The sequence below is a fragment of the Parus major genome, chromosome 8 (genome assembly GCF_001522545.3).
Source record: "Parus major isolate Abel chromosome 8, Parus_major1.1, whole genome shotgun sequence".
NCBI lineage: Eukaryota > Metazoa > Chordata > Aves > Passeriformes > Paridae > Parus > Parus major.
In genome coordinates this window covers 8,472,307-8,493,793 of record NC_031777.1, presented here as the reverse complement: position 1 = coordinate 8,493,793, position 21,487 = coordinate 8,472,307, and the positions used below count along the sequence as shown (strand labels likewise).

Below are 21,487 nucleotides of genomic sequence, written 5' to 3'. Positions count from 1 at the left end.
TTGTGTGAAAATACAAATTTAACATATGCAAAAGATGTTTTTTACCTCCAGAACAAGGGTGACAAGAATAACTTCAGGAAAATAAAATGCTGGAATGAAAGTTGAGCTGGAGTGTAACCAGAGTCTACAGGATGTGAAATACTGTATGATCATACTGGCAAAATAAATCTTAGGTTTGGTTTGGTTTTGGGAAGACTTAACTAAAAGCAAGGAGGTAAAGTTCCCCTTAAAGGGTCAATTTGATATACAAAATAAGTGTTAGAATCCTCAGCCTTTCATCTCTTCCCTTACAGGAAAGCATTACATTTCACTAGCTTCATTTTGTCTTTGCAGTAAAAAGAAAAACCTGAATGATATTCACATGTTGTCTTTGAAAATATTCTATCATTTTAGACAGTAGCAAATAGAATGCCAAGTGTAACAATGGTGAGTAGCTATGTTGAGAATGTTACTTCACCATTCAGTAGCTAGCATTACTACTCTCAATTCCAGGCAGAAGAATGAAATTGTCATTAGCATGCATACTTAAAAAAATAATATCTTTCATTGACTGATTTATTAGGCTGACAAACCATTTATTTTGATTTACAAAGATTTGGTGTGGTGGTTTATGCTAACACCTTTTAACTGTATTATCAGATGCCATCAGTTATTCTGGTTCTCCAGTGAACAGTAACTCATTATGGAGATTTGGGATCAGCATAACTCTTCAGTGCTTTGTTCACTTTTGTTGTCTGTTTCACAACTACATTTTAAGGGTGTGAAGTTTAGCAAAGTTCATATTTCTCAAATCAGAAAGTGAAGAGTTAAAAAAGTTGCTTAATATAACTTTGGCCATACAAACCGAACTTGACATCAGCCTCCAGGAGCTATTCACTCACTCTGTGTCTGTATTAAACATAATTTTTGGCATGTTGAAAGCACATCTCAGAGGCTTTGGCAGAGATCAGGTTGTGATACAAGACAATCTAAAAAGAAGGATTTTAATGCACTTAAAATGGTTTTTAAAATAAAAAAAAAATCAAATCTAAAATGCATTTAAAAAAATCTATTCTGTATAGTTTGTATTCTGGTAGAAATAACTATAATGTTTAGATGGATGTTTTTTAAAGAAGTGAAGAGCAGAAGCACAGTCAGCCACAGAATGCCACACTTGGGTGATAAATACACATAAAGCAGTAGTTTGTAGATCTAGACCCTTTAGGGGATAATCCAGATAAACAGCATTCTGATTGGTGAGTTCTGTATTTCCACTGGCAATTAAAACCTCATTAAAAAAATTCAAAGTAATAAATTAGTTGAGTTGTATTATCCTCAACCTCAGTAAAATAGCTAACTCTGTATTTACAAGGGAACTCAAATATATGCCTAAAGCTGAACATATGCTCCCATTCTTTGCACAAACACAGCTGTATTTTTTCACATTTCTGGAAATTGCGCATTTCTGCCATATTTAAGTGTATATTAGAGCAGAGGTGCCTGAGTCACAGCAATAAGGAACTAAAAATAATCATTAGTAAAATTAGTTCATTAGTAAAAACTGAAGAACCATGGGTTGACTTTGTAGACTGCAAAGGTAACAACAGGTATGAAATGCAATTGTCAGTTCCTTCTGTACACTGTATGAAATGACACTGCAGAGCAAGCAGGGCGTTCACTCGTGCTGAAGGAGTAGGGGATCATACAAGAGACAAGGCTCTTTAAAGGTACCCAATACCTTACGGACTGCCGTAACTGCATGCATTGTTCAAAACAAAACTCTTGGTGCCATTCCATTTCAGTTACTTTCATACATGACAAGCCTTAGTCAACTGCTGAGAATGAGCACTTAATCTGCTTTTTGGTTTAAACACAGTCCTATATTTTGCAAGTTTCTTTTCATTAGAGATAAGCAGAGGAAAAACAAGTAAATGCAACTATCTTATGCAAAGAAGTTAAAAATAAAGTTACTGATGAGAGGGCAAAGCTACATATGGGCATGTACTTGCATTTACTAAAATTGGATAAATCACTGAATATTTCAACTTGGAAGAAAACCATCAAGTCTAACTCCCTGCTCCTAACAGGTTTACCTAGAAACTAAATCATATGACTAAATGCTTTGTCCAGATGGTTCTTGAACTCTGGCAGGCTTGATGCCAGGACCACTTCCTAGGGGAGTGTGTTACACTGCCCAAACACCCTCTCAGTAAAGAAATTTACTTCTGTTTTAACTTTCCCTGTGACAAAAAGAATGATTGTGGGTCATCTTTTAACTGTACTCCTTCACTTGATCTCTTTTTGTTCACTTCACTAATATTCTAAAACTATGAAAGAAAAAAAATGCACAAAATATCCAGCCAACTTTAAGGCAAATATGATATGCTTCCTCTTGAATATTCAAACTGAAAGTCTAATTTTGCAAGTTGCAGTGTGTGTGTAGTAAGAATAAAATCTTACTGAATATTCTCCATGGGATAAGCAATCAAGGGGAAAGCATGCCAGACAAAACATAACAGAGATTATAGAATGTGCTGTCAGTCCTGGTAGGCACAGTATCTTCCTTCTTCCTCCCTGCCTTCTCTCTGGTGTTGTGATTATTAATCCCATTTTTCTGGCTGCTTGAGGAAATTCCCTTTTTCACTCATGTGTCTCCTGTTTTTTGGTCATTATGACACCACCTGTGCCATTGCTTTAGATGATGAGCATTAGTCATGTACACTATTTTTTTCCCCCTAAACTTGCTTGTCTTTGTTAAGCAGTCAAGCCTCACATTTCAAGAGGCCTGTGAGATTTTCAAGAGATCTTTGAGATCAATATTTTTTAAAAAGAGTAATATGTATAGATCCATCTGAATTCCAGCCAAAGAAGTTACTAGACATGGAAGTTTTTCTTCAAGCAAGCACATTGCCAAAATAGGTGTTTCAAAGAAAATTTCTCTGACTTTCAGAAAACTATTTAAGTGCTGTGAGTTCTGGATTTTTCACTCAACTAAAACATTTAATTGAAATCACCAGATTTCAGTGGAAACCAGTGTTAAAACTAACGAGGAGCAGGAGGAAAACGATGATGATGAAATCCCAGAGCTTGCTGATCAGACTGAACAATACACAGAGAGTTCAAGGTATCCAAGCCCTCTGGCTAGTAGCTAAAAGAATTGCTGGGTTTCCAAGCAGGAACTCAAACCATAAAGGAGTCTACCCTGTAATGCATGATAGAATATATTGCTTTTATCTCCTCACAGATTACCTCCTGTAATTTTCACCCCCTTACACAACCTCTGTTTAACACTTCCCTCCTTTCTGGTTTTAGCAAACCTAAGCATTAAGTCTGGTGCTTAATTATATCTTTCTCACAGGCCAGTTGTTTCCTTGGTCATTGTCTAAAGGTTGTCTCTGGCTAAGACTGTAGGTCAACAAGGAGGTAACTCTGAAGTAAAAATACCTTTCCAGAAGGAACAAAAAAAGGAAAATTTATTTATGTGTCACGCGTTTTCAGATGTGCTCTTGTTTTTTTTAATAACAATTTGTTATGAAATAAAAGAGCCAAAGCATGCCATACGAGTATTTTAAAAAAAACCCAGGTCACATTGCAGTTTCCATACACCCCTTTGTATCTTGCACTCTGCAGTGAACTTTCTGCTCATCATGAACCTACAGACAGTGTTCTAGATGGGACATACTGGATATCAGTGCACTTTTCTTGGGTCTGCCCATACAGCCACCTCTTTAAGCAGCTGTGTGAACACTCCCCTTATAAAGCAGCAGCACAGCAAATACTTCCATTTATCTCACTGCCCGTTGGAACTGTCTTTGCCTTAAGACTGTCATGGAATGTAGCAGCTACATTGAGGACAAACTAAACACATGCAGAAGGTTTACTTTTATAGCCCAGATCCAGCAAACTTTGCTGGCAAACTGCAGAGCTCTTTCTGTAATTATTGGCTGGATTTTCTATTTCTAATGTTGACAGGGAGGTTACAGATCTGACAGTAACTGGTGGCCTTTGTTCTTTCCTGTACAGGTGACCTCACTGACAGAGGTACCAACACTTATAACACCTTTGCATATGAAAGGAGCTTAAATGATGTCAAATTTGTGCACATAACAGCCAGAATATTGAAGGGAAACACCATGAGAACATAGACCATTGATGAGTCAGTGTTTTCACAGGGCAACTTGAAATGCAATGTACACCACTGTCCTCATGTGATTTGTCTACAGCCTTTTATCTTAAATACTCTTTCTGTATGTGCATTTTTCAGAAGGCAGGATAACAGAAAGTTTCCCATTACTCAAAGTCTGTGGAAATTTAAGCTGGAAAGGGGAAGGAAAGTATCACATGTGAGCTTTCCAAAGGGCTTCACACCTCATGGCTGCAGCTAAAGGGGATAAGACAAGAGGCATTTGATTTGAGTCACTTGCAAGTTTTAGACCACTCTGGCCTGTATTTGTTACTGGTTTGAGTTTCACAGCAGGATAAGCACTGCAAGAAAGTTCATTCTTCCTTAATATTACTTATCTGTTATTTTCTAAGAAATTATTTTTTGTTTATAGTGTTAGCAAACTTAAAATGTTGCAGCTGGAGTAAGGTAACTCGGCTTGTCCTGAAGCAGTTGTTTCAATAGCAGCAATGAGAGTAGCAAAAAGAAATTGCACTCAAAGTACAGACAGATGAAAGGCTGTCAAGGAGATGTAAAAATGGATGTAAGTGTAATGAAGAGCCATGAATATCCTTAAAAATCAAATGAAAATGCAAAATCTGATGAGAGAAATATGATTTAACAATAAAATTAAATCCACTTGTCAATAACATATTCCATGACTTGAGTTAAGTTGAAAATTAACAAAAGGTTTCTGTCAGTAGCTAAGAGAATATTCTGCATGCTGGGTTAGCTTTTTCTTATGCACATTTAACAAATATTCAAATAATGAAGCTTTCAATTGTTAGTTCAATTTGACTGAGGGAGTGTGGGTGGTTTGCATAACAATGGTTAGACCCTAAGAGTGTTTCAAAACTGTTGCAAGAAACATTAAACATGATGTTCTAAAGCATAACATATTGGGTGTATTAAATTAGAGGTTTGCATTTGGGTTTTCCAACACCAACACATACAATTTTTAAATATAGGTAGATTATTAAATTATTCTCCCCAAGGAAGGACAGGTATAGAATGTCGCCTAATTCTGTAGCACTCTGCAGGTGAGGAGTATCTGGATGCTAAGTAGTGACTGCATGATTCTGTTTCCTGAGTAGTTCCTGACTCCTTGTGTGAGCAGTGCAGAACCTCAGGCTCCAGCAGGCTCTGGGATGCCACCGTGTTGACACACTGAAGCTGGGCTGCCAAAATTTACTTTGTTTACTATCAAAGCTCTGGGGCAGACTGAAAGCACACACAAATACAGGTGGTCCTTTTGTCTTAGAGGCTGACATGTGGACAGACCTGTCTGTGGAAACACACTGAGCTGAAGGCTGCCCATAGAGGGACCCTCCCTGTGCAGTCTCAATGACCACAGGTCTTTAATTGCAGCTCCACTTCTTATCCCACTAAAGGTAGCAGGAGTAGGAAGGTTCTCGCTCAGATTCAACAAATATTTATATACACTTGGTAATTTCATAATACCCTATTCTGCTTAACAAGATGTTCTTCAGTTGCTGGAAGTCACATGAGGTCGTATGGGAAGAGTTTATTTTTATAAGTTGAGCTTTTGCAACCATTAGCTGCATATAATGTTCTGATCTTTGGGGAAGGAAAATGCTTATAAAGGACACCATGGGTAAGTAATAATCATATCATCAAACACCATCATTTGGGATAAAGATAAAATCGGAATACAAACAAAAATGACCTTTCCATCTGAAGAGAAAGTCCAAATGAATTTCTGAGATGGTGGCATTGTTGTGTAGTGAAAGTAAATTCACCGTCTGTACCTAAACTTGTGTTCAAAGTCCCACAGAACTGAAAAGTTTGATTCAAAGCCTGTTGAATTAATCCAAGTCTTCCCCTTCCCTATTTTGATTCTGAAAAAAGAAAAGGCTCAAAAAAGTTGTATAAAAAGTTGTATGAAAATGAATGCTGGTCTCTGAAAACCTATCTGAAAAACAGAATTATTTATGTTGAACTGTCTGATGAAGTGGCATTAGAGTTGCAAAATGTCTGAGGTTGTTACAACTTTTGTTCTTTAATGTTAAGAAACCACAATGTCCAGTATGTGTTTTGTCCAGTCAGTGAACACCTTGCAGCTGATCTACTGCATTTGTTAGATCACTTGTTGCCAACTAAGAACAGCAAGGGTATTTCCCTACCAATTTACTTTAAAGGCAGCATGACAACCTTATCTTTCCAGTCAGCAGTTCTCCCTCATTTCTTTCACTGTCTTGTATGCAATTAATATTTGCTATGTCCTGAAATTCAGTAATTTTTACAGATTTAAAGCCTTTTTTAGGGAATGAAAGAAAATAGAATCTTCTCGTTGTAATGCTTAAATATGATATATTTTACATGATACATTGTACCAGATTCTGTAATATTAACTTTATGAAAATTTAACATCTACTTAAACTAGTGGGATGTTTTTTCTATTTTGATATTGTTTATGGGAAATTGCTTTTAGAAAATAAATTAGAAAAACCCCACTGATTTTAGAAAAGACCTGAGGAAAGGCACAAGGCTTGGAAAAAATAGAAGCATTTGGTTTTTAGCAAGATAAAACCTCATCTTCAGGGCTTTTAGATGGGATTAACATTTTATTATTAGTCAGAGTATTTTGTGATTATTGCTTCACTCTTTTACTTGCTGCAGTTCCTGCTCATCCCTTGTTCTTTTTCTTTGCCTCTTCGTTATTTATACACAAGTCAGGGTTTCTGTCAGAAAGGTTTTTAGGTCACAGGTAGGGTTATTACCTACCTTCACATTCTGCATGTGTTGTCACTCAGAAGTCAACAGACAATATTTCTATATGCATCTGATACAGGGAATGAAAAAGAAATGCACTTTAATGTCACTCCAGTTATATTAGTGTTCAAGCCACAGTTTGTGAAAATTGTATGTTTAATGATTATATGAATAGTAATTCTCCACATTGAATGTGGAAATGTCTAATTTTTAATAATGTCTAATTTTAAAAAATGGGACAAAACTGTATTTGGCTCTACATGATGTTCTAGAGAAGACTGAACACCCCCCACAGTTAATGTCTGGTATGAAAAACTATTTTCCTATGTAGAAAGCAGGGTGTTCTCCAAATACAGCTTTAGTCCCAGCACCACTTTCATTTCAAGGACTTCAGACTGGCACCAGCCTAATATTAACATCTTTGGCAAATAGTGAGCACCTTTTTGCCAATTTTAAGCAAGATCTCTCTACATTTATCAGACATTTATGAGATATTACATCTTCTAGAGTGAGACTGAAGAACAAACTGTTCTATAAGTATATTTTATTTTGCTGTAGAGATTGAGGAAGTTTTCTTAAGCAGTTACAGTGACTGTAGTGGTAAAATGTCTCAAATGCTTGTCTGTATTTCCTTGAAAGTCAACATGGTCCTTTTCTTTAGTATTTCACTATATTGTACTTCACCTATGAATATTTGCTACAGTTAGTGGTCTATCAACAATTTTGTTGACTGATAGTTCATTCCAATTTTTCTCATAAGGTAATCTGATAGTAGGCTCAGACATTGTTAAAATAACGTGAACAGCAATTGACAGTATAGGACAATCAAATAATGAGAGTTTAATTTCTAATTTGTTCTAGCATCACCATTCTCTGGTATATGAGGAAATTGTAAAGAGTTTTAGATGTGAGAAACTACTGAGGACATTTGCTTAAGATGGATTGCTACTCTTGTGAGTTAGTTCAGGTGTAACTTCTGAAGTACCAGAAGCACTGAGCCTTTGCCACAGAATCACACTGAATCTGATAAAATGAATCCATGTGGATTTCAACATATTCATTAGCTAGTCCCTTCAGCCAGCTGCTGTAAACATGGCAAAGTAATTACACAAGGTGGAGCTCAAAGTTACAGGTCCAAAGAAAACAGTGCTGGTATTTGCTGTCTAATCCTCAGCACACAGACATCAAGAGGTTTTATGTGTAAACAGTAATTTTCTCTAAAAGTGAAAATATAGAAATCAGATTAATTTTTCAACGCTGACAAATGAAAATATAAACTGATATCAAATAGACTTGAAACATTTGGTTGGTTATAAATTAGGATAGTTAACATAGAGTATTTGCAAAATACTATCCAAATGGTTCTTTTTGCATCTTTTTCTGTGATGTGCTTCTGCAGCATGATAAAAAACTGACCATCTCAGGGATTAGTTTACTCTGCAGTATTTATTTCTGTAGTGCATATAGAGACAGCTTATACATGACAGCATGTAGAGACAAACAGGAGTTAGTTTTGGCACACAAGATACTCATGCAAACAAAGATTCCTGGAACTAGAAAGAAAGCTTCCAGTAAAACAGAGATTGAACTCTCAAAAGTTCAAATAGTACCCAAACTAAACATTACCAATCTTCAGAGATTACATGTTATTCTCTTTACTTTTTGTTTTTCAAGTGCAGTGGTAGCAGAATGTTTGGAATCATACTTTTGTCCTCTGGATGTTTGTAATACATTTCTTGATACCACTTTTACTTTAGCAGACACTTAGTTTGGCTTTCTGTGTAGATTTTTAGAAATACTACATCTTCTCTGCACTGAGGCAATTTAGTTTTGTTGTAAGTGCTTCCATTAGATCTACTGTGAAAAGACAGCCTTCCTAAGGCTGCTTAGGAATCCTAAAATTGGCATAGAAGGTGCTGAATTTGCCTTATGTTTAACTAGGGACTCTCTGTGTACTGATTATTACAGAGATTTATTTTCTCCACAAAAAACACAAAAAAAGTAGGTGTAACAACTACAAAAAGTAGGTGTTAGCATTGTCCTTACTGTACATTCCTTTCCTGCTTGAAATCACTTTGTTTATCCAAGGATGACTGAGTAAATTACTTATATTCAGGAGATGAAAGAGGAAGAGGAAGCAAACAAGGAGATAAAAATATCACCAAAAATATCAAAACAGGCAAAACATGAAGCCCGAATTACTGCATTTCATTATGTCAGAAAATACAAGAAAGCAGACAAGAACATGTGTATTTTTACATGCAGGATTTATGCTAAAAGTAATGATTAACCTTTAATTTCTGAAAAAAAACCAAAACCAAACTGATAGTACTATTCATCTAAGGAATTGGGATGTATTAAAATATGTCAATGAGTTGCAGGGAATGGAATAACTAAGCCATTTGGACTTGGCCTCTAGGGCATCCACTGATGTTCCACTGCACTCTGTCTTCAGTGTAATCAGGTAATTCCCAGACAGGTGGGAATGTACTGTCAATGCTGAGTAACATATCTCTAAAGGCGTTATTGGTCAGCTGGAAGTGTAATATTCTTGGGCGAGTAGTCACAGTGGTAATATTTTATTTTTTAATTAGACTCCCACAAAGCTGTCTCTTTGAAAATCAGATTTTCTTGCAGTTTGGTGCTCTCTGGCTCCAATAAAGACAAACAGCAGAGCAACAAAACATCCAGACTCAGTAACCTGATTTTGGATTTATCATTCCCTTATATGCAGGGTAAGGGCTTCAAGTACAGTTTGGTAGAACTGCAAATGAGGTGCAAATAATTTCAAGAAAAGAAATCAATTTGATCAACAAGTTGTTAGAAGAGCTGAATTTTTTCTTCAAAAAAGAAGCAGCTCCCTTGTCTTACTGACTTAATTATTGTTAACTAAATGTGGGAAGCTCTGGCTCATGCCCAGTAAGTTCAATGAGAAACATCAAAAATCCACAACAATTTGGATCAGGCACATTATTTTGATGGCTTCAAGGAACAGGAATACATAAAACTATAATGGGGTAGAACTGATAAAATGAAATCTTGATCTCACTAAATTCAATGGGAATGCTGCTGTTCACTTAGAAGAGGCTGAAATGGTTCATAGTATATGACCTTATTTCAATTCAGCTAAAGTATGATTGGGTGGGCTGGCTATGGAAATCACAACAACAACAACAACAACAACAACAACAATAATTCAAGACCTGAGTTTTCCTATCATCAAGCTATTAAAAAAATGTTAAGGTTTTGCAAAAAGACCAAGAAATAAACAATTCTAATTCCTCAAAAATTAGAATAAAAACAGCCTGACAGTCCCAAATTTTTGTATTTTAATCCATCCTGTCAAATACAAGAAGTAAAACTGAGCCTTTTGCATTTACAAACATTAAGCAACTTCACAGGCATGAGCACCACAAAAAATACGTTTCTATCCATGATAGGCTCATGCATAATGGTTCAATACAACCTCATCTACAGATATTTAATCTGTCGAGGGCACTGGTGTAACAGTCCTCTTATAAGGGAACCATATCCCTGGCTCGGTGTAATTTTTGCTTTCCTGGCCCTTATGAGCTTAATTCCTGAAGTCAAGGTTATGTGTTTCTGGGATATATCCACAAAAGGGGACTAGAGAGAAGAAAATTCACACAAGTGATTAGGAATAATAAAAATAAAGAATTAAAAATCCATCGCCATTTTGCTTTTAAAATTACATAGAACTTATGTGAATATTGATATTAAAATAGCTTATTTTTCCATGCTTCAGTCCTTTTAAAATATCCTTTATTATTTCATATTAAAACTAGAAAAGGCTTTAGCTGAGAAACTTCCTTGTCTGAGACCAAGAGAAAGCTTCATTAGCATAATTACTTACAGTCCTTCTGTTAGTATTTTCAGGGACAAAAATATAATTATCCTTTTACTAAAAAGGAAAACCAAAAAAAACAAACAAAAAATAAAAACAAAAAACAAAGCCCCCAGAAATCCCAGAACAAAAAAAAAACCCAGCAGTGAAACTGTGAACATAGTGAAATAATGGAAGATCTGGATTACAACTCGAGTGAAAAATGTGGGATGAACTCGATAGGAATATAAATATCAGTTCTGACTGAAGCATGAAACTTAGGCAAACAACAGGGAAAAACCCCCACCCTTTATAGAACATTTTGATATGTGTGAAAACTACAAATGCTAGAACTGTGAAAAGGAAACTGGGAATTTGATCCATATGTTCTGGAAATGCCACTGCCCACAGCTAAATTATATTTGGAGAACAGAACAGAGAACAGAAGAACTGCTAGCACTGTTATAAACACAGGGTCTCCCTGGTGGTGCAAAGGTGGCAGATATTAATGAAGGACTCTAACCATCTGGATACCATACATGAAGAAATAATTATTAGTATATTCTAGATTAATTACTGAGGAAAACAGTATGACTTATTAATTATTTATCTGCTTCTCTGAGGAAAAATCATCCTGCTAGCTCCAAGGGGAAAAAGCATTATTTGGGGTGGTTCACACATTGGGGGTTTTTTTGGTTGTTTTTTTTTTTTTTATAGGTGAATGTAATTTAAAAGCCTGAACTGATCTAAGTAATTCTACTGTCTCAAAGGAGATCACATTTAAGCTTTGGAAACTTTGTTCTGGTATATATTTACACAGTGAAACATTTTTGTCATCTGATATTTCAACAATTTTGAAATAGCAGGATGACCTGTGGAGAGATTCTGTTAGAGCTTCTCAAAACCAAAAGAGCATCATGCTGATTCAAAGAAAAATAATTACCAGTTAACTTGGGCTGTCATTTACTTCTCAGGAATGTGTGACTGAAAGGGGTGAACTCCACTTGGTCTGCTATTACAGACCCAGCCAAGCCCCGTACTTCTACTCTGTACTTTTAGTGATCAGAATCTTACCAAATGCCAGCTTCCACTTCCTACGTGAAGGCTGACCCTGGATGCTCTTTCCTCTGATAATTCAGTAGTCTGCAGTTCTCACATTCAGTTTATTCTAGACAGTCAGTACCCATTTGTACCAACAGAAACCTCCCAATGTGCAACATGTGCTCTCATAACTGGTTCACATCAGTAACTTTCACTGCAGAAAGGGCCAGAGACCAGCATAGAGATAGATTTAAAGAAAGATGTATGTGCAATTTTCTTGGCCACAGCAGCAAACCCACCCTGAAAAAGTTTAAACATATCTATAAAAAATGTTGAATGGTGGCAGCGCTATACCATCTGTTTTGTTCTCGTTTAGAAAGGAATTGCATCAATCCACGATGTTCTATATGCCACCTCTCCTTCACAACAGCCATTAAGCAGAACCTAGCAACAGTTGTGCCTATCATATTAGAATAATCAAAAATATGTTTATTTTATTACAAATGACATTTTAAAATTGTAACAATATAGCACTTCTGGTTTGATACTAATTTTTACTTTTCTCTAAAAAAATGTCTTTGCTAAGCAACTTATGAATTCTGAAAATAGTTCTCTGCACGTATAATCATCAAGCTTGAACAGTTTTTATTTTTCATGTCTTCATTCTTTTTTACGTAGTATTTGTGGAATTCAGCATCTGGAACGAGCAGGAAACAGGTTGACTCTCTTTGACTCCCTTTATTTCTGCATAGTGACATTTTCCACTGTGGGCTTTGGGGATGTTACACCCAAGATATGGCCTTCAAAGCTGCTTGTTGTCATTATGATCTGTGTTGCTCTTGTGGTGTTGCCCATACAGGTAAATGTGGATTTTTTTTTCTCTTTAGAATTGTTTTTGAAACAAAGGAACAATAATTGAAATAATTTATTGTTACTATTATTATTGCACAGAAAATGTCAGGAAAAAGAACTGTCTGTCTCTCCTATTGTGGTTTATTTTTCCTTTTTCCTGTATATTCTCTTATACTGTAGATTTATAAAAAACAGAGCACTGATAGTAGTTTTCAAGTGCTGATAAAAGTTTCCTGTGCCAGTCATGTACCACAGAGGCCTTCTGTTATCTCGAGATACAGGTTTGTTATTAATGGAGCAATTACAAAAGGCCCCCCACAACAGTAGCCAGCACTTTCTTTATGAGTACAGCTTTTCCTCTGCTCTCCCTGTTTCTAATCTTGGTTCTCTCCACTTCCTCTCTTACTCTTACATCTCAGTGCTAACTTGAAAAAAATTTCATTAAATCTGCAACTCAAGCAAATTGGGCTCACAGCTGTGTATGGAACACATGCACACAGAGCCAGCAGCACAGTTTGGAATTTTTCATGCCTGCCTAAGTTTAGGACTTCTAACAGTTTCAACAGGGAAGGAACAATTTATGAAAATCCAAGTATTTCAAGGAGTCAGTCAGCTTTATTAAATTTGTCCCAAGTGTTTTCCAGCTCATTAGGTGAGGCTGGATGACAAAACCCCAAGGCTGCATGGGAAACCCTGCCAAGATGTTCACTGTTCCTCACATGGTGATTACCCAGCCCTTGTGCCAGAAAAAGAGGATGTGGGGAGATACTCTGCATTTTTATCAGAGCTTACAGTAGACCTGCTAGACCATGAAGCTCCAAAGTTTCTCACACAGCCATAGTTTCCAGACTCTGCTTCTTTGGCAGAGAACTAAAGTTCAATGTGGGCAGACAACACACAAGCCCTGGGAGGGTGGAAGCTTAAGCTTTTAGCATTCATTTTCTTTAAGTTACTTAACACTCTAATTAAATATTGAATGTATGTATTCATAGCAGTATGCACTAAAACAATTATATTCTCACTCAGTGAAAAATCAGTAAAAATTCTATTGATTTCTAGTAAAATTCTACTGAAAACTAAAATGTGCTGTGTTTAAGAAATTCGGAATTTCCTAGGAGATAGAAATTTCATCTTTAAGGTAGTTCTGATACATACTTCAGGCCCACAAGTTCCACTGGAGCAGGAAATAACCTAGAATCTACTGGAATTTCACATGAATTTACCTGTTATTAGCTGCTTTATTTTATACCTTTGTAGTGATAATGGGGCTTCATATAGTTTTCCATACACATAATGGAGTGGGAGGCAGTCTCTCCTCAGCTTTTGCCCTGCACTGAAATGAAGTCAGTTGCTACTCATGATCCAGGTTCTCCATCAGTGGAATGTGGATGAGAAAAAGATGCTATCAGAGAGCTATACAGTTAAATTGAGCTCAGTATTAAATGTGTTACAAGAAGCTTTGAATTGGTATTTCTATGTTTCTTTACAGACTGTTACAGTATCCTCATAGGTCTGGAGGATTCAGAGTAGTAATATTTGTTGTTAACCTGCATATATTGTTCAGCTGACAAAGGCAAACTTACTGTATTAGCAGCTGCTGTGTATTTAGGTTGTATCTAAAATTATAAGGCAGATAAGAGAGTTTACAGAACATCACCCTCAGAACATTATAAAATCTGTGGGAAGAGTTACTGCCCAAACTAAGAAAAAATGGTGCCTCTCTCCCAGTATATTCACAGTATGTGTGTGAAAACTTAACATTTCATACAAGGAAAGCAATTATGTCACAGTACTAGAAAAAGAGAGCTTGGGCATAAAATTCTTAAAGGAATAAGGTACCAGCCTTCATTCTTTTCTAAACTTCTGTGATTTAGTATATTCTCGTGGTATTTTAATGTATTTTCACTGCTGTTTGTGTGTGTTAGATTATGGTACTATTGCTGTGGTTTGTGATCACCTAATTAGACAATGCTTTACAAAGAAAAAGATATTGTGGGCTAAAGGCAGCTTTTCCTAGAGGCATGAGGTGAATGATACAGCATTGCCAAGTCATTATAGAGCTGTAGTGCTCACTACTGGTCTCTGTTTCACTGACAGTCAGCATCTCTTGCAGTTTGAACAGCTGGCATATTTGTGGATGGAGAGGCAAAAGTCTGGAGGAAATTACAGTCGATACAGAGCTCAGACAGAAAAACATGTTGTGCTGTGTGTGAGCTCTCTGAAGATTGACTTACTCATGGATTTCTTAAACGAATTCTATGCCCACCCCAGACTGCAGGTACTGAGAATGGGGAAAAAAAAGAAAAAGAAACACAAAACACTGTTTGTTTGTTGTTTTGTTTTTGGTTTTTTCATTTTTGTTTTTTTTTAAAGAAAAGTTTCTGAAATGGTTTTTCATTCATAAACCTGATTTTGGGAATAGATAGGTGAACTAGGGGTTTGTACCAGCAATGAGAAGCTGAAATACAGAGTTTGGAGGCATTTTAAACTGAGGAATGAAGATGAATTGACTAAATAGGTAGAATTAATTCTTGTTGAATTATGCTAGTCTTTTTAGAAACAGATTTTAGAACAATTTAGAACCATGCAAATTCCTTAGATTCTACCCTAAAACAGAAAATAAATTAAAGCTTTATTTTTATATATTTCCAATTTATTTTTCCCATTGTTTCGTGACTGGATACAAAAATCCTCACAAGTAAAAACATCTATTGGTTTTCACATTTTGCTTTGTTTTTTGCCAGTGTTAGGAATCATGGAATGGATCAGGTTGGAAGAGGATCATCTGGTCCAACCTCCCTGCAGAAGCAGGGTCATCCTAGAGCAAATTGCACAGGATTGCAAAGATTAGATCCTCTTAGAATTGTGGAAATTAAGAAATAAATACATGTACTTTAAAGGACAAAGACCTTGACAGAATATACATATTTTGTTAGTGTACACATATTCCCTAGGTAATGCAAACTTGTCATATGCCTTATTAGGAACATCTAGAAGCTTATTTCCATGAGAATATCAATTTGGATTTATTATCATTGCCTTTGCTATAGACTCTCCCTTCTAGTAAACCTTCTCTATGTCTTTTACTAAGTTACCTGTGGTATCATGCTTCATTAACTACTGCAAGAATTACAAAAATACAACCTTAAAGGGCTGAGCAGCAATTTGCCAAATCCCAAATCCCAAATATTCCCCAAAACAATTAGCAAGTAAGAGGCATAAGCAATTGCACAAAGAAATCCAGTTCTTTATAGATACAAAACCAAATTGAAACACAACATTTAGTTAACTAAGTTGAAGAATGAGTCAGGATCTGTGATACACTAGAGACAAAGAAGAGAAGCCCTAACATTACACAGGTAACTTAAAAGGGCTTATATACACTTCCTTCATAGCTGAAATTGAGTTGGACTCAATGATCTTGGAGACCTTTTCCAACCTTAATGATTCTATGCACTGAGAAGCTGAAGGATAACCTGGTGCACTGCATCTAATGTGATTTTGCTTTCTGCAAAAATCTCTGTGTTGCAGAAAGGAAGATCTCTATGACCAGCCTGGCCTAAGCTCTCACTCTTTTCTTCCATATTCCATTTATCCCAGCTTTTCACTGGTGCACTTACGGATCCTTCAAAACATCCTTACTTCTCCTTTTCCAAGTAGCACAGGAAGCAGCTTGAATTGGCCCATGAATGTGAAGGAAAAAATTTTGATGAAATAAGCTCTATCAGAGTCTTATCTGAGACATTTTTGACATCCCAAGTCACTGTCAATTCATTCTCCAGAAACAATAACCATGACTATTTCCCCTTTTTTTCTATTTTGACAGGACTATTATGTGGTTATTTTGTGTCCTACGGAGATGGATGCTCAGGTCCGAAGGGTGTTACAAATCCCAATGTGGTCCCAAAGAGTTATCTACCTGCAAGGCTCAGCACTAAAAGATCAAGATCTGTTGAGAGCTAAGTAGGCAAATATTGACTATTCTTTTTTATTTTTTTATTCACTCATACTCTTTGATCAATAAGTTTAACAAGCAACAAAAGCTGTGCTTGAAGGAAACTCATGTTTATTTGGAAGGTGAAGCAAAGCTCTTTGATATAATTTGTTTTTCTTAATATCTGAAATTTTGAACCCATTGTACAGTTTTGTTTTCTTAAGTTCAGCCTGGTAACATTAAGCAACTATTTTGCTGTACATATGTGAACTCCTCAGGGCCCTCCTCTTACCACATACTTTTACCGCTTCTAGGAGATGCTCCCTGCTAATTATGAATGAATGACATTTATCAAAACACATCAGTCAAGCACAGTTCCTCACACACTCCTCCACCCAATCAGTTGAGCTGCAAAAGATTTCACAGTGGAATTTATGTAGAAGGATGATCTCTCTAAAGTCTCCAAAGAGAGGGAAAGGATTCTTAGCAAATAAATTATTTAACTCATCTGCATTGCTCTGTGTTGTAGACAACTAAAATTAAGCCGATAACTGTCTGGCTATTTGTGTCATTCTTTATCTGAGGGGAGTTATTTCCAAGAATTTCATTTGTGAGAAGCTTCATGAGCAGTGTTATCTTCTCAGGCTTCTGCCATGGAAAAAACAACTAGTTCTATTGCTGTTTGAAAAGGCAAGAAAGCTTTTTTAAGGATTAGAAATTTCTTATGGAGAGATCCTTTTTCTTTTTTTTTTTTTTTTCCTTTTTGCATTCTTGCTGATTTCAAGAAGGAATTCATGTGTGGATTTAGCTGACATTTGTTCTGCACATCATAAGAATTAAAACTAGGCTGTTCCCTAAATATAATCTTGAATTTTACTTATAATAACCTGGAGGAAGTCAGCTGTGGAACTGTGGTTTTTCCTGCAGAACATGTAATTGAATATACCTGTCATGGAATAATTTTCAACCTCTCCTGAGGGAAGAAGCATAGTGGGAATTTAATAGAATATTTGATACGAAATATAACCCCATATTCAATATGTTTGGTGTATTTCTTTTTAATGAGAACATAATGTACTGAGGAGATAATAAGGCACATTATAAAATTATTCTAATAAATAAAGTAATGGTTACCAACAACAACAAAATAACCAAGAAATGTCTCATTATCAAAATTTATCCATGTATTATATGTGAAACTAATGTCAAAATTACATGATAGGGATCACACCAAAAAGTAAAAGAATACCAAATTTGGATGACTGCATCAGTAGTGAATAGCCAATTAACAGAAGATTGCATTTTTGCAAAAAAATCTCATCTAATTTAACTGAATTTTCTTTCCTATAACTTTGGTAAAGACCCTATCTTCCCTGTACTGCTCCCATGCTTAGCTGAAATTACTCAGTGAGCTCCCATGATTCCTTCCTAATCACACACCATGAACTGGAAATTGTTCATTTAATGTATATATACACAGAAAAGCCTGTTATTTATCCTAAACACATTATTCTTGTGCATCTACCTAACTTTCTGCTCTCACTAGGCAAGACAAGTCTATTATCTGCCCCCTCTTGTTCATTCTTACCAGTAATAACTTGTGCATATTGGAGTCTTACACACCAGGCAGACTGGTGCTATTTATTCACCTTCTATACTCATGGCAGATAAATACTTTACAAATTAAGTTTGAGGACACTCTGCTTTTACTACTTTGGCATAGCTTTTACCAGGGTAAGAAATGAGAACAGACTCAACTTTGTGTTCTGTTTCTCTGTTCAAGACTCTGACTGAGAGACACAAGTCCAGTGAGTACCTGCTTGGGGTGTGACAGGTTTGTTTCCTCTCTTCCAGGATGGACAATGCCGAAGCCTGTTTCATCCTGAGCAGCCGCTGTGAGGTGGACAGGACAGCAGCTGTAAGTTGGGGAGGGAGAAATAAGAGGAATTACAGGTTTTACTGCCCTTACTCCCCCTCAATTGTTTTTTATGCAACAAGGGCAGAAAGCATAAAAATACTCTCATAGTACCTTGCAGATACATTGATAATTGGTTGTTAAACTCTTCCAAGAATGGCATTCTGTCAATATTCAAAGTACCTGAACTGCTCTAGATATTCAATTTAATCACTTATATTTATTAAATCAGAAAAGAGACAGGTATCAACTGATTGGTATATTCAGAACTAATGAAGTAAAGCCCAAATTCAACTTTATAAGTAAGTTTGTGACTAATACAAGTAACCAATATATATGAGACTATTTGTCCATTTTTCATATTGGCCAATTTTAAAAATTAAAAATTGCAAGGTTCTTTAAATAAGTTTCTATGGGTTTGCCCATGCTGGTAATTATTTGCAGTAAGGTAAGTTACTGTCCATGAAGGAACACTGCTAATACAAACCTCTGTGCAGTGCATCTGTGATAAAAGAATAAAACTGTATGAATATACATATATGTATAGAACTCTTCCAGCTAATAAAATTATGTACTAATTACAAATATCCAGACAAAAAGGCCACTGAGGATGGATTTATGAACATAACTTAATAACTTTCACCATGTGCACTACAATAAATTATTGCGGTCTTGCCTCATTCAGTTCAATCTTGAACTCCAAAGGGGTTCAGTATTAATCTGACTATCCCTGAAGATGCTTACAAATTGCCTAACAAGACAGAACCAGTATTTATAATTCAGGAATTATGTTTTAAGCAATCTCAACTAGAAATACTGTTTTGGTGCCACATTTTAAGAAATAGCAACCACAGAATCACAAGGTTGAAAGAGACCTTCAGGATCATTGAGTCCAACCCATTCCCTAACCTCAACTAGACTATGGCACTGAGCATCACATCCAGTTTTTTTTAAACACATCCAGGGATGGTGACTCTACCACCTCCCCAGGCAGACCATTCCAGTACTTTATCACCCTTTCTGTAAAAAACTTTTTCCTAATATCCAACCTAAATTTTCTTTGGTGCAGTTTAAAGCTGTGTCCTCTCTGTCAGTTGTTACCTGGAGAAAGAGACCATCCCCCACCTGACTACAGCCACCTTTCAGGGAGTTGTAGAGTGATGAGGTCACCTCTGAGTCTCCTTTTCTCCAGCCTAAACAACCCCAGCTCCCTTAGTTGTTCCTCACAGGGTTTGTGTTCCCAGCCCCTCACCAGCCTCGTTGCCCTCTCTGGACGCGCTCAAGCGTCTCAACGTCCTTCCCAAACTGAGGGCCCAGAACTGGACACAGAACTCAGGTGTGGCCTCACCAGTGCTGAGTACAGGGGAAGAATGACCTCCCTGCTCCTGCTGGCTACACTATTCCTGATCCAGGCCAGGATGCCACTGGCCTTCTTGGCCACCAGAGCACACTGCTGGCTCATGTCCAGCTGCTGTCACCAGCACCCCCAGGTCCCTTTCTGCCTGGGCACTGTCCAGCCACACCATCCCCAGCCTGTAGCACTGCAGAGGTTGTTGTGGCCAAAATGCAGGGCTCAGCACTTGGACTTATTAAACTTCATCTTATTGGACATCTGCCCAACCATTCCAGGTCTCTCTGCAGAGCCCTCCTAACCTCCAACAGATCAACACATGCTCCCAACTTAGTGTCCTCTGCAAATTTATGAAGGACTCAATACCTTCATCCATGTCATCAATAAAAATATTGAACAGGACCACTTGTGACTGGCTGCCAGCTGGATGCAGCCCCACTCACCACCACTCTCTGGGCCTGGCCATCCAGCCAGTTCTTAACCCAGCAAAGTGTGCTCCTGTCCAAGCCATGGGCTGCAGCTTTTCCAGGAGTTTACTGTGGGAGACAGTGTCAGAGGCCTTGCTGAAGTCCAAGTAAACAACATCAACAGCCTTTTGAGCATCCACCAGGCAGGTCACCTGGTCATAAAAGGAGATCAGGTTGGTCAAACATGACCTACCCCTCTTAAACCCATGCTGGCTGGGTCTGATACCCTGGCCATCCTGTACATCCTGCATGATGACACTCAGTATAAACTGCTGGATACTGAGGTCAGGCTAACTGCCCTATAATTTCCAGGATCCTCCTTCCCACCCTTTTTGTGAATGGGTGTCACATTGGCCAGCTTCCAGTCATCTGGAACCTCACCAGTGAGCCAGGACTGCTGGTAAATGCTGGAGAGCGGCTTCACGAGCTCATCTGCCAGCTCCCTCATCACCCTGGGATGGATCCCATCTGGTCCCATAGTTTTAGAAACATCCAAGTGGCTCAGCAGTTCTCTGACTGCCTCCTCTTGGATAACAGAGGGACCATTCTGCTCCCTGCCACCATCTACCAACCCAGGAGAACAGTTGTCCTGAAGGCAAGCTGCTTTCCTACTAAAGACTGATGCAAAGAAGGCATTAAGCATTTCTGCCTTCTCCTCTTCTGCAGTTACTAAGTTCCCTTCTGCATCCAGTACATAACAAAGGTTGGTCTTACTCTTCCTTTTACCATTAATATATTTGTAAAAACGTTTTTTATTATCCTTTACAAAAGTTGCCAAATTAAGTTTGACCTGAGCTTTGGCCTTCCTAAATTTTTTTCCTACATGCCCTAGCAACCCCCTTAAATACTTCTTGAGAGACTTGACCCTCCTTCCAAAGGTGAGACATCCTCTTTTTATTCCTAACTTCCTTTGAAACCTCATTGCCCATCCAGGCTGGATGTTCGCCTCATCGACTCATCTTTTGGCACACAGGGACAGTCTGTTCCTGTACCCTCAAGATCTCTGTTTTGAAGCATGGCCACCTTTCCTGGACTCCTTTGTTTTCAAGGGCTGCTTCCCAAGGAACTCTGAAAAAGCTTCCTAAATAGGCCAGAGTCTGCCCTCTGGAAGTCTAATGGTAAAGTCTTATTGATGTTCCTCCTGATTTCACCAAGTATCAAGAACTCTATAATTTCATGATCACTGTGCCCCAAGCGGCCTCCAACCAC

General features: G+C 37.3%; 1 protein-coding gene across 6 annotated transcripts in view; it reads left to right on the top strand.

The window, feature by feature from the left end:
- Positions 1-21,487, top strand: part of KCNT2 (potassium sodium-activated channel subfamily T member 2) — a 129,206-nt gene that overhangs the window by 51,442 nt on the left and 56,277 nt on the right. For all 6 annotated transcript variants that reach the window (XM_015636665.2, XM_015636663.2, XM_015636662.2 and 3 more), the window contains exons 10-13: positions 12,438-12,618; positions 14,725-14,889; positions 16,438-16,574; positions 18,400-18,463. In XM_015636665.2, the coding sequence (XP_015492151.1) occupies positions 12,438-12,618; positions 14,725-14,889; positions 16,438-16,574; positions 18,400-18,463 (547 nt within the window). The remainder of the gene's footprint in view (positions 1-12,437; positions 12,619-14,724; positions 14,890-16,437; positions 16,575-18,399; positions 18,464-21,487) is intronic.